At 38.1% G+C, this 13,560-nt stretch overlaps 1 protein-coding gene across 11 annotated transcripts in view; it reads right to left on the bottom strand.

Annotated features, from left to right (window-relative positions):
• LOC127069452 (dachshund homolog 2) overlaps positions 1-13,560 on the bottom strand; it is a 218,104-nt gene that overhangs the window by 106,958 nt on the left and 97,586 nt on the right. For all 11 annotated transcript variants that reach the window (XR_007783549.1, XM_051006499.1, XM_051006500.1 and 8 more), the window contains one exon: positions 3,531-3,759. Coding sequence is in view for 10 of the 11 variants with exons in the window: in XM_051006499.1 (XP_050862456.1) it covers positions 3,531-3,759 (229 nt within the window). In the remaining variant the exon portion in view is untranslated. The remainder of the gene's footprint in view (positions 1-3,530; positions 3,760-13,560) is intronic.

Below are 13,560 nucleotides of genomic sequence, written 5' to 3'. Positions count from 1 at the left end.
GAAAAGAAAAGAGAATTGTGACGAGAGAGAAGGGAGAGGGGAGGGTGCAGATGGACAGAAGGTGAGAGGTGAATGGAGAGAGGAGGGAAGAGGAGGGCTGGGTGATAGAGATTTTTCCTCTTCGTCTACCTAAGATAGATATCTCATTTTTTCTTTTTCTCTTTTTTTTTTCGATTCACCGGGTTGACCGACTCCTGTGCTAACACGAATATGCCGCTGGTGCTTTGAAGTACGATGATTAAAAGAGACGTCAGAGTTACGAAGAAACGAACCTAATTCCGATCCCTAACGACTACGTCTCCGTCTCCGTCTCCGTCTCCATCTTCGAGTGGCACGGGAGGATACAGCTAATGAGAAAAACATAGCTAAGAAGAGAACCTACTACCTTATTATCCGCGATGGACCGCGATGGTAGAATGAAAGAGTAACACATTTTTAATGAAGATTCCAAAAGAAGAAAACAGAAAAATTCCACGTTCAATTTCCGACAGATCTAATATTTTCAATTTGAGATAACGATTGACACAACAGATAACGTGTCAAAATATTGCGCGATAATTTCGATAAATCAAATACAAATTTTCATTTAAGATACACCCTTTTATTATTTTCTCCCCTTCTCTCTCTCTCTCTCTCTTACATTCTTAATTTTAAATATATATATATATGTATACATCATCATCGATTCCTTCGACTCACTTTTCACTTTGAAACTAAATTGATCTCTCTCTCTCTCTCTTTTTCTCTGTCTTTCTACAAATTTAACGTCAACAATGTTTCAAAGGATATTCTACATATATTCGGTATTTATTCGCTGGAAAATGGATAGCACTTTGAAAGGATAGAATGGGTAGGTGAAGGGTGAAGGCGAATGGACAGATGGGAGGACGTGCGTCGAAACTCTGCGTGGAAACTGCTAAAAGAGGATACTGAAGGAGAAGGTGACGAAATATAGAGGATGAGGACGAACAGAGTCCGAGGATAACGATAGGAGAAGCTTCAACTTGTGACGATGTGTATAAAGTATATATATATATATATATATGTGTGATAGTATGGGTTGCTTTACGATGGGGTTGCGTTGAATTAATCATATTCCGGTGTTTGTCGTGCCGCCCCCAGACGTAATCCGTCTTACCTCCCGATCTCTGTCTCTCTGTCTCTGTCTCTGTCTCTCTCTTTCTCTTTCTCTCTCTCTTTCTCTATCTATCTCTCTATCTCTCTCTCTCTCTTTCTCTCTCTCTCTCTCTCTCTCTCTCTCTCCCTCTCGTTCTGCGATAGATTTGCATTTTAATTAAAAGCAAAGCGCTGAAATCATAATGCGAAACTCACGACGTCGCCTGCGTTACATTAACCGAGGCCTATGTAAGTACCAGGACGATCGAAAAGAAATCTAAATGATCTTCTTCTTTTCAAACGTCTTATCATTTTTTATTTCTTTTTCTTGTTCATCTTTTCTTTTCCTTTCCTTTTTTTTTCTCGAATTCATTTATCACAAGAAACTACATTGACTTTAATTTTTTTTTTTCGAACAGCAGTTACACGCGTTGAAATGTTATTAAATGTAATATTATAATTTTCGAATGATATGAAAATTTATTATCTATAAGTAACTACATTTCTAATTAATCGAATGAATCAACGAGGGTTAATATGTTAAGGCAAACTCGAGGCTAATTACAGCAGGCGGATGTAATCGAAAATTAAGGCGAATCTCGAAAGCTTCGAGCTTGTCAGAAAGATAGAGAGAGAGAGAGAGAGAGAGAGAGAGAGAGAGAGAGAGAGAGAGAGAGAGAGAGAGAGATTGAGAGAAAGAGAGAGGGTCGCATCTATTAGAAACGCGTTAACAAATGCCGGGATTAGTATCGCGTTTAGAACCCCTCAAGTACGCGCCCTTAGGATCGAAGCGACGTCTCTACACCGGATTTCGTCCTTCTGCTTTCGCGCGTCTCGCGAGATCTTCTTCCTCTTCCGCTGAGATCGAATAAGCTACGATATTCGTCTTAAAACCACAACGCTTCAGAGATTTACTACTCCAGACTATGCGTTACATCATTTCCCAATTCAAAGTTCAAACAAAATGCAGCTTGTTAATTATATTGAATAAATAAATATATATATATATTTAAATATATTTTATTTTTCTTTTATTTCAATGAGAAATATAATTTAAGAACATTATTTTCATATCATATTTATTACGTTATTCTAATGTCAAATAAAGAAATTATTTTCGAGTGTCTGCATATTATTTTTTTTTTTTTTTATTATCATGATCGCAACTTATCAAGTGCATATAAGATTTTAATATAAAAATATTTTCATGTTGTTCTTCCACGATAGCTCTCATCGAATGCTAAAAAGAGAGAGAGAGAGAGAGAGAGAGACAGAAAGAGAAAGTAGAGTTCAACGAAGTACACATCGTGTTGTTAAGAGAGAATAGATATCTTCAAAGAACGTGAAAGAAGAATAAGAATCCAAGGAAAGCGAGAGAAGACGTTCTCTTAAGAACTAAGAAAAGAGAAAGAGAGATCAAGCGGTGTCGAGACCCCTTGGATTTCCACGGCTTCGCCGTCTCTTCAAATCCTCTTAAAGTTGTATTCTTTTGGCCTCGCCAGCCCCTCTTGTAACATCGCGACAGTCCCAACAACGCGAACGTGTCTTAGGGATCTATTGTGGAAGAAACTTAAAACAAATAAATCCAATTTCAGAATGAAACGTCTACTCCCTATTATCCCCCTTCTAAAGGACAATTTTCATTCGTCTTAACTTTTACGATTGACACTTTTTTTCTTTCTCTTCCATTTCTTTTTTCTTCTTTTTATCAAAAATTTTTATCAGAAAAATAATACGGATGAATGGTGTATCAAACGATTTAAGATAATATTAGAAATGACCGTCGACGAAAATTTAATCGATAAAAAATCCAACAAAGAGAACGATTAATAAAATATTGTAATAATACGAAAGAATGTTTTTTACTGTATAAAAAGACGATAATCGACCATGAAATTTTCTCCTGTTTCATTCCTTTCACTCTCTCTCTCTCTCTCTCTCTCTCTCTCTCTCTCTCTATCTATCTTTCTTTCTCTCTTTCTCTCTCTTTTTTCACACACGCACGGGCAACGTTCTCAGGTGGCTCGTAAAATCCTAACCGATGTTAATGAAAATGTTTCCCGCTGGGACACAGTCGTCGCTTCCGAAATATCGCCCATAGTGTCACGATAACATCTTGCTCTCGTCCCGTACGATAACATTTTAATCCCTTGAAACACCATGAACGTGTTCCAACGAAAGGTCCTTCTCAATGAAATATTATAACATCAATGACATCTATTCGAACACAAAACATGCAACGGCCAAGTAAAAAATAATTTTCGAACACGATTACGAAGGCTTCGAATAATTCTGAAATGATACTCATATAATAAAGACGACTATCGATAACGATAATAGTAAAAAAAAATAAAGATAAAAAAAAATAAAAGGAAAAAGAAAAGGAAGAAAAGAATTATTGAAATAAAACTGACCTCGCGAGCGCCTCGATGTTGGTCATATTTGGATTAACCTTGAGACCTTGCTCGGCACGAGCCTGAGCCTGTGCTTGAAGATGATGCGGCAGACTTGCTGGCGAGAGTATGGCTGTGTGTCCTGCACCTGGGTGTCCTCCCAACTGCATGAATTGCATGTGACTGAGGTGTGTGGGTGGATGATTATAGCCGTTCGCTAAAAGCGGTGACTTTTCCATCCTTGGTACATCTGTGAACAAAGAGGGAAAAAAAAGAACACATGAAACAGCTGTCCTATCCTGTAATCTTCTTTTTCTTCATTTCTTTCTCTTTTTTTCACCTTTTTTATTTTATTTTTTTTTTTAGGAGGGGGAGGAACTTTTTTAATCCGGTAACTTAAAATATCTACGATAATGAAATTAAAAGAAAAAAAAAAGATTAAATTAAAATTCGATGTCCCAATTCTTTTAATAATATGATTGATCGTTAATTTATTTTTAGATTAGATTAATACTACTACTTCCCTATGAATAGATAAATACATGGGAGGTAGTAACTTCGGATAAAGACGAGGGAAAACGGGGAAAGGGATAGGAAGGACATAGGGACAACGGAGAAGGGTGCAAGGGTATCCGGATTTCAGTGAAATCAGGCGAGACGTGAAGCTCGTGGCAAGCCTCGGATAAAGAGCGCTTTCGTAGGCTTGATGGATCGCCGGCCGCTTAACCAAATATCAATCACAACGACTAGCGCAACGGCAGCTCTCTGCATATAATCTGCGCGTTGATTTGCGTTTGCGTCCTCGTCGTTCTCGTCCTCGTAGTTGTCGTCGTCGTCATCGTCATCGTCATCGTCGTCGTAGTCGTAGTCGTAGTCGTAATCGTAGTCGTAGTCGTAGTCGTAGTTGTAGTCGTAGTCGTAGTCGTAGTCATAGTCGTAGTCGTGCGCGCGTGTTTGCGCATCGACTTAATGGGCCACTCGTGATGGATTTACGTGGCCCCAAGAGGAACAACAATTTTCGACTACTCGATAATCATTTTCTAAGAATTTCCTCTTAAATATACCATAATCTCCGATCGTTATATTTTTTTTATTATTATTTTATAATATATATTTTATTGTTATAAAGAGATTTAAATTATTTACATTGTTTTCGCTTCTTTCGTTAGGTTTTTATATAATAATGATATAATAATAATAATAATAATAAATACATATATATATAATTTTCTTTTTTTAGATTTTATAATAATAATAATAATAATAATTATTATTATTATTATAATCTAATTTTTTAGTTTTTTTTCGTCGACATTTTGTTTATTTGCATATTGAAAAGTCAACTTTTCACTGGAGGGAGAAAAGTCATTGCTATTCCTACGAGTATTATACGGATTTCGATTTTTCAAGGGACGAGAGATTCGATGGGGGGTGGATAGGCGATAATACATGCACGGTCACGTTTTTTGATTGATGGCTCGAACCTTCGACGCCACGATTCAACCCCGTTTGTGCCGTTGTCCCAAGCCTCAACCGTAAAAGATCGTCTACGACGACGCATCGTCGTACTGCCATCGTCATTTGTTGCGGCGACGCGTGCCACCGATAAGTTTCTCGTTTATAAGCGCATAACTGCTATCAACGAAACATGCTTTTCCTCTTTTGCTTCTTTTTTTCATTTTTCTTTTTTTTTTTCTTACACATTCACAATAATCTCCTAATCTACATATTTTCTTTTAATATATAACTCAGGTTCGTCGTAACCACGTTAAATCGACACGTTGATAACAAATGTTAATTAGCAATAATACGCATGAACGCATTTGGGATTTTCCACTTGCCGAGAGATCACTGAAATCGAGAACTATCCGAATACTTTGATATACTTTCTTTTTATTGTTCTTTCTATTTTCTCCCCTCTTCTTCTTTTTTGCATTCTCCACTAATCATCAAAGAGATCTTTCTAAATCTTTTCTTGATTACCTCGTTTATAACTCGGTTCCTTGATCGACTATACGAACAAATAAAAGTATCCTTCCAAGAAAGGGTAAAGAAGACCGAAATGGCCGATGAAATATTGGACAGGTGAAACTCTTGTCATTTTAAGGTCACGGCCTCGGTCAAAAACTCGTGCGAAAAGGAGGAAGATACTAAGAACGAAGAGTATAGAGAAAGAGAGAGGGAGAGAGAGAGAGAGAAAGATAGAGATAGAGATAAAAAAGGGGAGAGAGGGAGAGAAAGAGAGAGAGAGAGAGAGAGAGAGAGATAGACTATATGCAATACACAAGAAGAGAAAGAGAGAAAGAGAAAGAGAAAGAGAGAGAGAGAGAGAGAGAGAGAAAGAGAGAGAGAGAGAGATAGTTGGAGGTGCCTATTCATTACAAATTATCTAAATGGCAGTGATTTCGGCGGACCGGCTGGCCGTTTGACGAGTAAGTGGCGGTTTCGTTGTTCAGTGACTGCCATTAATCCAAAGCCGTCTCTTTAAAGTTACTCGAAGCAAGTTGCGATATCTTTGACAACCACTGTGGGATCCGGCCCATGACCGGCCCCAAAATTGGACTTATTACAACTTATAGAGCGTGATTTGGACGCTCCGCTCAATAACATACATTATCCCCAATCCATATGATTTAATGAAACTCCTCTAAACTCTCCACTTAACCGCGGTACTCTCTCTCTCTCTCTCTTTCTCTCTCTTTTTCTCTCCTCTTTCTCTATCTTTTATCTTCTCTTTCTTCTTTTAACCATAAGATATACGTATCTATTGTTATTCTAAGCTACAGTAATTCTTTTTTCTTCCTCCCCCCCTTCTCTTCATATTACATTTTTTTAATTCTGTTTTTTTCTTTTCCTTACGATCACTTGCGACGAACATTCGTCGTTGAAGTTAAGAAAATAAGTGTCATCGATGAAGATCTCTTTTTTCAAGAATTTAAACGAGAGATTTAATCGAGGACGATTGTTCAATGGAAACGAACGATAAAGTACAATTTAAACTAAAGAGTGCCCTTTCTTTAACTTCGCTTTTTTCTCCCACTCCAAGACACCACAAGCAACTCCTTGCCCCTCCCTCAGCTGATGAGGTGACAACCCATAATTATACGGACCGCTTTCAGTCTGAGCTGACTGCAGTGGCATGCAGAGGAGAGGCCTCCATCATCGTCGCTTCTTCTTTCCATGCTTCTTTCTTTCTTTCTTTCTCTCTTTCTTTCTTTCTTTCTTCTTCTCATTCCTTATCGTCTCCTCCATCTTGTTCCTCGATATTCTTCCGTATTTTATAAATTCATGAAAATCGTCGATAACGATACTCGAAATTACAATAAAATTTCTATTGGACCATTTTAAAACGGATGTCGATTTAAAACTGAACAGCTGATTTTGACAGATGACATTTGAAATATCGACAAGATATAAAACGAATAAATTTACTCTCCATATTATTTTTAACATATGTACGTACGTATGTGTATCAATATTGATATCAAAAAATGTAATAAAGAAGATGAGAATAAAGAGTATAAGAGAGAAGAGAGAAGAACAAAAGAATGAATACTTCGAATCATGCCTGTAGGAGAAGAACGACTTCGCAACTTCTTTTCTGGTGTTAATTACAAAACGCGAGAATAAATTGCCAGGCTAAATGAGAGCCGGCTATTTTCTTCTTCTTTTTCTTGTTCTCCTCCTCCTCCTCCTCCTCATCATCATCCTCCTCCTCCTCCTCCTTCCATAGCCTCGTCACGTCTCTCTCTCTCTCTCTCTCTTTCTTCCTTCTTCCTTCATAAGACGAACGGATGAATGGAGGGCGAAGACACCAGTGAAATTTGTTATGCATCTCGAACACGGACTTTTCTGCACGGCGAGGATAAGTGCCGGAATGAAGTGGCCTTTTTAAATTACATCCTTGACTCCGAAGGCTTCATTGTCGAAGCTTGCGAATCGACTTCGACCTCGGAATTATTTCCTATCGATTTCATCATCTTGACAAGTAGTATCCATGTATGTAGGTCAAACGATATTCCAACGATTCGAAATGAAGATGATTGATCGATCTTCTTTTTTTTAACGTATCAGCGTATCAATTAATTACGAGAGAAGCATCGAGAAAATTATGTTGGAAAAGGAAGAAAAGAGAAACAAATAGAAAAAAAAAGAAAGGAACTAAAGAAAATTGTTAATTGAATTCATTTGTAAATATTTCTCTAATTAATCCATACGGAAATTAAATTATCTTGCCTAAGGATACACGAAGATCTCTTAACTCGAACTCAGCATGCTTTCTTTCATCCTAACATTTCTTTTCTCTCCCTCTTTCTCTTTCTCTCTCTCTCTCTCTCTCTCTCTCTCTCTCTCTCTTTCTCTTTTTCCACCCACTCTGTATCTCTTCACAAAGAAAGATTACTCCTCTTCCGGTCGAGTGATCGCACGCTCAGCTGCGCGACGTGAAATTATTTGGAAAATCTGCCCTTTGTCCCTGGGCCTACGTACTTACTTCGACCACCTTTCTGCTTAACGTCGATACTCTCGCACAGTAAATACTTTCGCCCATTGTTCTTACCAACCGACGAAGAAATCGCGCTTATGCCTCTTATCCTTTACGATATGCACATCAGTCAACGTGTTATTTCATAGTTTTAATACGTATACACGTAATTACCTATATACGCTACCCTCAAAAAGATATTAATTTGGCACGGATTTTAACCAATTCATTTCAATCATTATCCAATTGCATTACCAATCGACGTTTCAAGAGATTACTTTCTATTGAAAAAAAAGAGAGAGAAAAAAGTGACAACCATCCTCAGAAACTTCGAAAGATTGAGACTCTTCCTTTCGACGAAGATAGACCAAAAAAAAAAAAGAAAGAAAGAAAGAAAGAAAAAGACGAAAAAGACGAAGAAGAAAAAGAAGAAGAAAAAACGAACAAAATTAAACCCGATATAAAAGCGCGTGACGCAAAAGGAAAACGAGGGAATGATCGCTTATGCACGTGTGTATCACCATATAGGCCTAATATTCTCCCTGGTCGTGCCCACTAGTGTACATATAAACAGAAGACGGGAAACAGAGTTTCGCGCAGAAGGAATCCGGTTTTTCAAGTAATCGAGAGTCGAAGCAGTCAGCCAGGAAGGCAGGCAGGCAGGCAGGCAGGCAGGCAGGCAGGCAGGCAGGAAAGCAGGCAGGCAGGCAGGCAGGCAAGCAGGCAGGCAAGCAGGCAAACAAGTAAGCAGGCAGGAAAGCAGGCAAGCAAGCAAGCAGGCAGACGAGCGAGTAAGCGAGCAAGCGAGCGAGCGAGCGAGTAAGCGACTAAGCAAGCAAGCAAGCAAGCAAGCAAGCGAGCAAGCAAGCAAGCAAGCAAGCAAGCAAGCCAGCAGCTAACCAGTCAGCCGGATGGTCAGGCAGACGGGCAGGAAGGCAGGCAGCCATCGAGGTAGCTCACGAGCTTAGCTCCCAACAACACGGAGAACTGCCTCCAAAGAGAATCGTGAGAGAAAGAAAGAGACAGAGAGAGAGAGAGAGAGAGAGAGAGAGAAAGAAGAGAGAATGGATGCCATAGAGAGAAGCATGCATACACCTCGTCGCTCCTCCTATACCTCGCTTTTTTCTCGCTTTCCTAGTTCACCACACCCATTCTTCTTTATCGAGTTGCTGCTCCTGAGAGCTCGTCCCTCCATTATTGAGACATAAGAAGACCTATGCTAGTGTCTAACCACCTACATATTATGTACCGTCAGACAAATAGTGATTGACCTAATCGATTTCGATTCTTTCGGCATTGAGATTAATCGATTCGATCTATCATCTTCTATCATTCTTATTTCCAACGATTTCACGATAATCCGTCGATTTAAATTATCGTGATTATCAATGATATTTCTGAAACGTCTTTCCTTTATCGTATGGATATTGATTATATATTTCTGATTATTTCGTAACAAAACAAATTTTCTTCATGAATGAAACTTTTTTTTCTTTGAGAGAAATTTATGCGTCGGTCTTATCGTCGATATTGCTTTTATCATTCTCCCGATGATTAGAGAAAAAAAAAAAGAGAGAGAAAAAAGAAGAAAAAGAAAAAAGTGAAGAAGAAGTTTCAGGAAGCAGGAAGAAAAGAACAACTGATCTTTCTTGTATTCTCTATCGACAATAACAGAAGAGTAGTTTCCTTCCTTCTCCCATCTTCCTTTGCCATTTACCTCTTCAAGTGCAAGAAAGAGATCCAATATTTGTTCTTCGTGGGTCTCCACGAGCATCATCCGAGTGTAGTAAACCTTTTGATATATAGTCGAAGCATTTTAGAGTTCTGTCAGCCACGCCCACAATCAGCCGTGGTATTATTTACACTCCTCGTGGGCTCGAAAACGTTTCTCTATCTTTCTCTTTCTCTTTCCCTTTCTCTCTCTCTCTCTCTCTCTCTTTCTTTCTATTATTCTCCTTTTATTATATCTCTACGTCTGGCACTGTGCGAAATCCTTTTCTCCGTCATCAACCGTGCCGTCATCGAAGTCACCGTCTACGTTTGATATCGCTCTCTTTGTTCTCCCATCTCTCTCTCTCTCTCTCTCTCTCTCTCTCTTACTCTCTCTCTCTCTTCAACCTGTTAGAATATCTAACTCCAATAAATGTGTTCAAACGAACGAGTCAATGATTAAACTTCATCCTTATTCAAACGCGAAGAATACATCGCTTTAAAAGATATTGATATAATAATTAAGTATTTTACTTTATAAAGAGTGTATAAAATTATAATTTTTTCTTCTTCTTCTTCTTCTTTTTCTTTCCTTTTTTTCTTAAGTAAAAAATCCAATTTGCATTATACATACATACATACATATATATATATATTTATATATCGATTTTTTCAAACGTTTTATAACGCATTATTATATGTTCCAACGAAATTCTTAAAAGCCATCATTCCTACGAACATGATTCTTTTTCATTCCATTTTTAAAATTAGACGGATCGATCACGGTCGTATCTATTTTCAGACATGGAAGAAAGGAAGAAAGAGAGAGAGAGAGTATGTAGCCTTAGGGTCGGATATGATTTCGGGGTTGGTTCTTTCTCTCTTTCTCTTTCTCTCTCTCTCTCTCTCTCTCTCTCTCTCTCTCTCTTTTTTCTTTCTTTCTCTTTCTCGATCAACGAAGAGAAAAATTCGTGACGATTCTTCTCCACCTCTTCTTCTCCAGTGATCTTAGGATCTATCTATCTATCTGTTAAGAGACCAAGAGATCCATGCAAATTTTCTTCCTCCGACATTTCGGACGTTCTCTTCTTTGCCTTGGCAATCTTACAAATTATTGATATTAATCTATTACGTGGGAACACGATATCCGAGTTAGGTCGGACCTATCGCTCTTGGGCCTGGATTTCGTCTGATTTATAATACCTCTAACAATGGAGAATAGAAAGAATGAAGGAAAGAAAAAGAGAAAGAGAAAAAGAGAGAGAGAAAAAAAACGAAGGAAAAAAAGAAATATTAAAAAAGAAATATCAAAGATAGTACGATGACATTATATGAAAAATAAAAAGAACAAACAGACAGACAAAGAAAAAAGTTAAAGAACAAATTTCTATTAGAGTATCGATTTAACGTCAGTAAAAAAAAAACTTTGATGTATTAAATCATGTAAATGTAATAAATCAGATTTCTTCCGAAAGACAAAAAAAAATAGCGAAAAAGGAGGAAAAAAATAGATAAAAAGAAAAAGAGGAAAGAAAAAAGTAACACGCGAGAAGATTACAAAGCAGATCGTACGTCGTGGAATCACCGTTTATGTGCTTCAAGCATCGAACGATTTTCGTTTCGGAGATGATCGTACCTCGACGAAAAATCGATGCCTCGTCTAATCTCGAAGGTAAATCTTTCCCGTGGGCTAATCAAAAGCGAGGATCGAAGAGGGTAGCGTGTTTCCGAAGCATCTGCCCTTGCGCGAGAGTACAGTATCATACGGAATTTAAATTGTCCAAAGGATCCTTCGTGATCCCTTCAAAAATTCTTCTTACCAGGCAGGTCAATACTTTTTCCATGGCGTTTTTCATTCGCAACATCGCTTAATCCGCTGCATAAACATTGTATTGTATTTCGCAAAGGGATGCGCCTATTATATCATATTTTGTTATTAATATCTTCTGACTGGCTGAGTCTGGGAGCACCGATACACATAGTGAAGAAAGAAAGAGAGAGGGAGATAGGGAGAGAGAAAGGGAAAGAACCGTAGAAACGGCCGATACCGGTTTTCTTTATCGTACAATGCCCATAGGATTTTTGTTATCCTTCGTCCTAGAAAAAAAAAATATATAAAGAGGAAAAAAAATATATAGTATCGATATCGAGAATTATAGCAGACTTCCTATGGTCGAGGATCTATTTCAAATTGTAACAGTAACTAATCGTAAAAAATAAATATATCTATATAAATGTGTGTGCATGTGTACAATATATCCATATCATATGGTTATATTCAATGTAAAAGTAGAGCCATGGATTTATACCTACTACACCACAAAATTATACATACACTCAACACACAAACACCGTTGGAGTTACGAACGTTTACGAAGATTTTACGACAGTGGCCAGGTTTATGTCGTCTGATGCACCATATGAGCCTAACTGTTGAGCGATTTAAAAGCAACGTCTATCGTCAAGTTTTCTTTCTCTCTCTCTCTCTCTCTCTCTCTCTCTCTCTCTCTCGCTTTCTCCTTCTCTTTTTCTCCTTTTATACACTTGAAAACTTTCGCTGGTGTGCAAAGTACTTATCAACCCTACGACGTGTTCTCCATGTTTTCCGTGTTTCTCGATACTTAAAAAAGATGGGGGAAGAAAGAGACATTGAAAGAGAAAGAAAGAGAAGGAAAGACAGAACATATGTAGCAAACATTGACCGTCGTTTTATGGAACGATCAAAACAGAAATGCGTTACAAACGTTGGATTTAAAAGCAGACACTCGATTCGAGTTCTACGTTCTTCCCTTCGTTCACCTTTCCCCGCTTCGAAATAAGTAACGACGAAGAGGTATGAGAACGTAGCAGGTGGGTTTCAGTGCATTCGAGCGAAATTAACGTGCAGGTCTGCAGAGAACTCTTCAAAAGAAACGAGAATTCTATATCCCCGAGATATCTGTGTTTCATTTACAAACCGCAAAGATTCTTATTCCTATATTTGATATTCGCATTGAAAAAAAGAAAAGAAAGAAAAGTATAGAAAACAATAGAAAATTTCGCATAAATCTGATTAATTAAACAGCTAAATAGAAAAACGATCATATCGAAAATAAAAAGAAAAAAAAACGCAGAGGAAAGTTTGCACAGGTCCGATCGAATAAATAAGAGTAAATGAAAAATAAAGAAAGAAAAAACGATTGATCCAACTCGAAAAAATATTCGACAATAATTGAAAAAAAGAAAGGAAAAAAGATGAACGAAGTGTCGCTTTTCATTAGCCTCGTACAATTTTCACCCCTTTTTTTTATTACCCTTAACTCTCCCTTCCACCGTTAACAACAGAACCCCATTCCCCTCCTCGCCTTTCCACTCGAATGTACGTAGGTAGTACGTACCTACGTCCCTATACACGCACACAAAGAGAAAGAGAGAAAAAGAGAGAGAAAGAGAGAGAGAGAGAGAGAAAGAGTAGAAAAAAAAGAAAAAACAACAACAACAACAACAACAAAAAAAGGAAAGAGAAAAACGGAAAACAAAACCACAACGAAAAAAAAAAGAAAGAAAAAAAAGGAAAAAAAAAAAGTCTGCCCTATATCAACCCAAAGAGCCACTCTTTTCCTCTTTCCGCTCGTTTGTTGGTCACGAGGAGCCCTGCGCGAATTACAAAAATATTCCCGGCGCGGACAAAGCGGTCGGGCTCGTTGATTCGCGAGTTAATTGAGCGGCGCGGCACACGGCGGCCCGCTAACGAGTAAATTGTTGACTACCTACCACCAACTAACACCAACACCATCACCCTCCTTCCTCTCTTTCCTCCTCTCTCTCTCTCTCTCTCTCGCTCTCTCGCTCTCATCACTACACGACATACAATCAACC

The sequence above is a fragment of the Vespula vulgaris genome, chromosome 15 (assembly GCF_905475345.1).
Source record: "Vespula vulgaris chromosome 15, iyVesVulg1.1, whole genome shotgun sequence".
NCBI lineage: Eukaryota > Metazoa > Arthropoda > Insecta > Hymenoptera > Vespidae > Vespula > Vespula vulgaris.
This window is presented reverse-complemented; position numbering and strand designations above follow the sequence as displayed.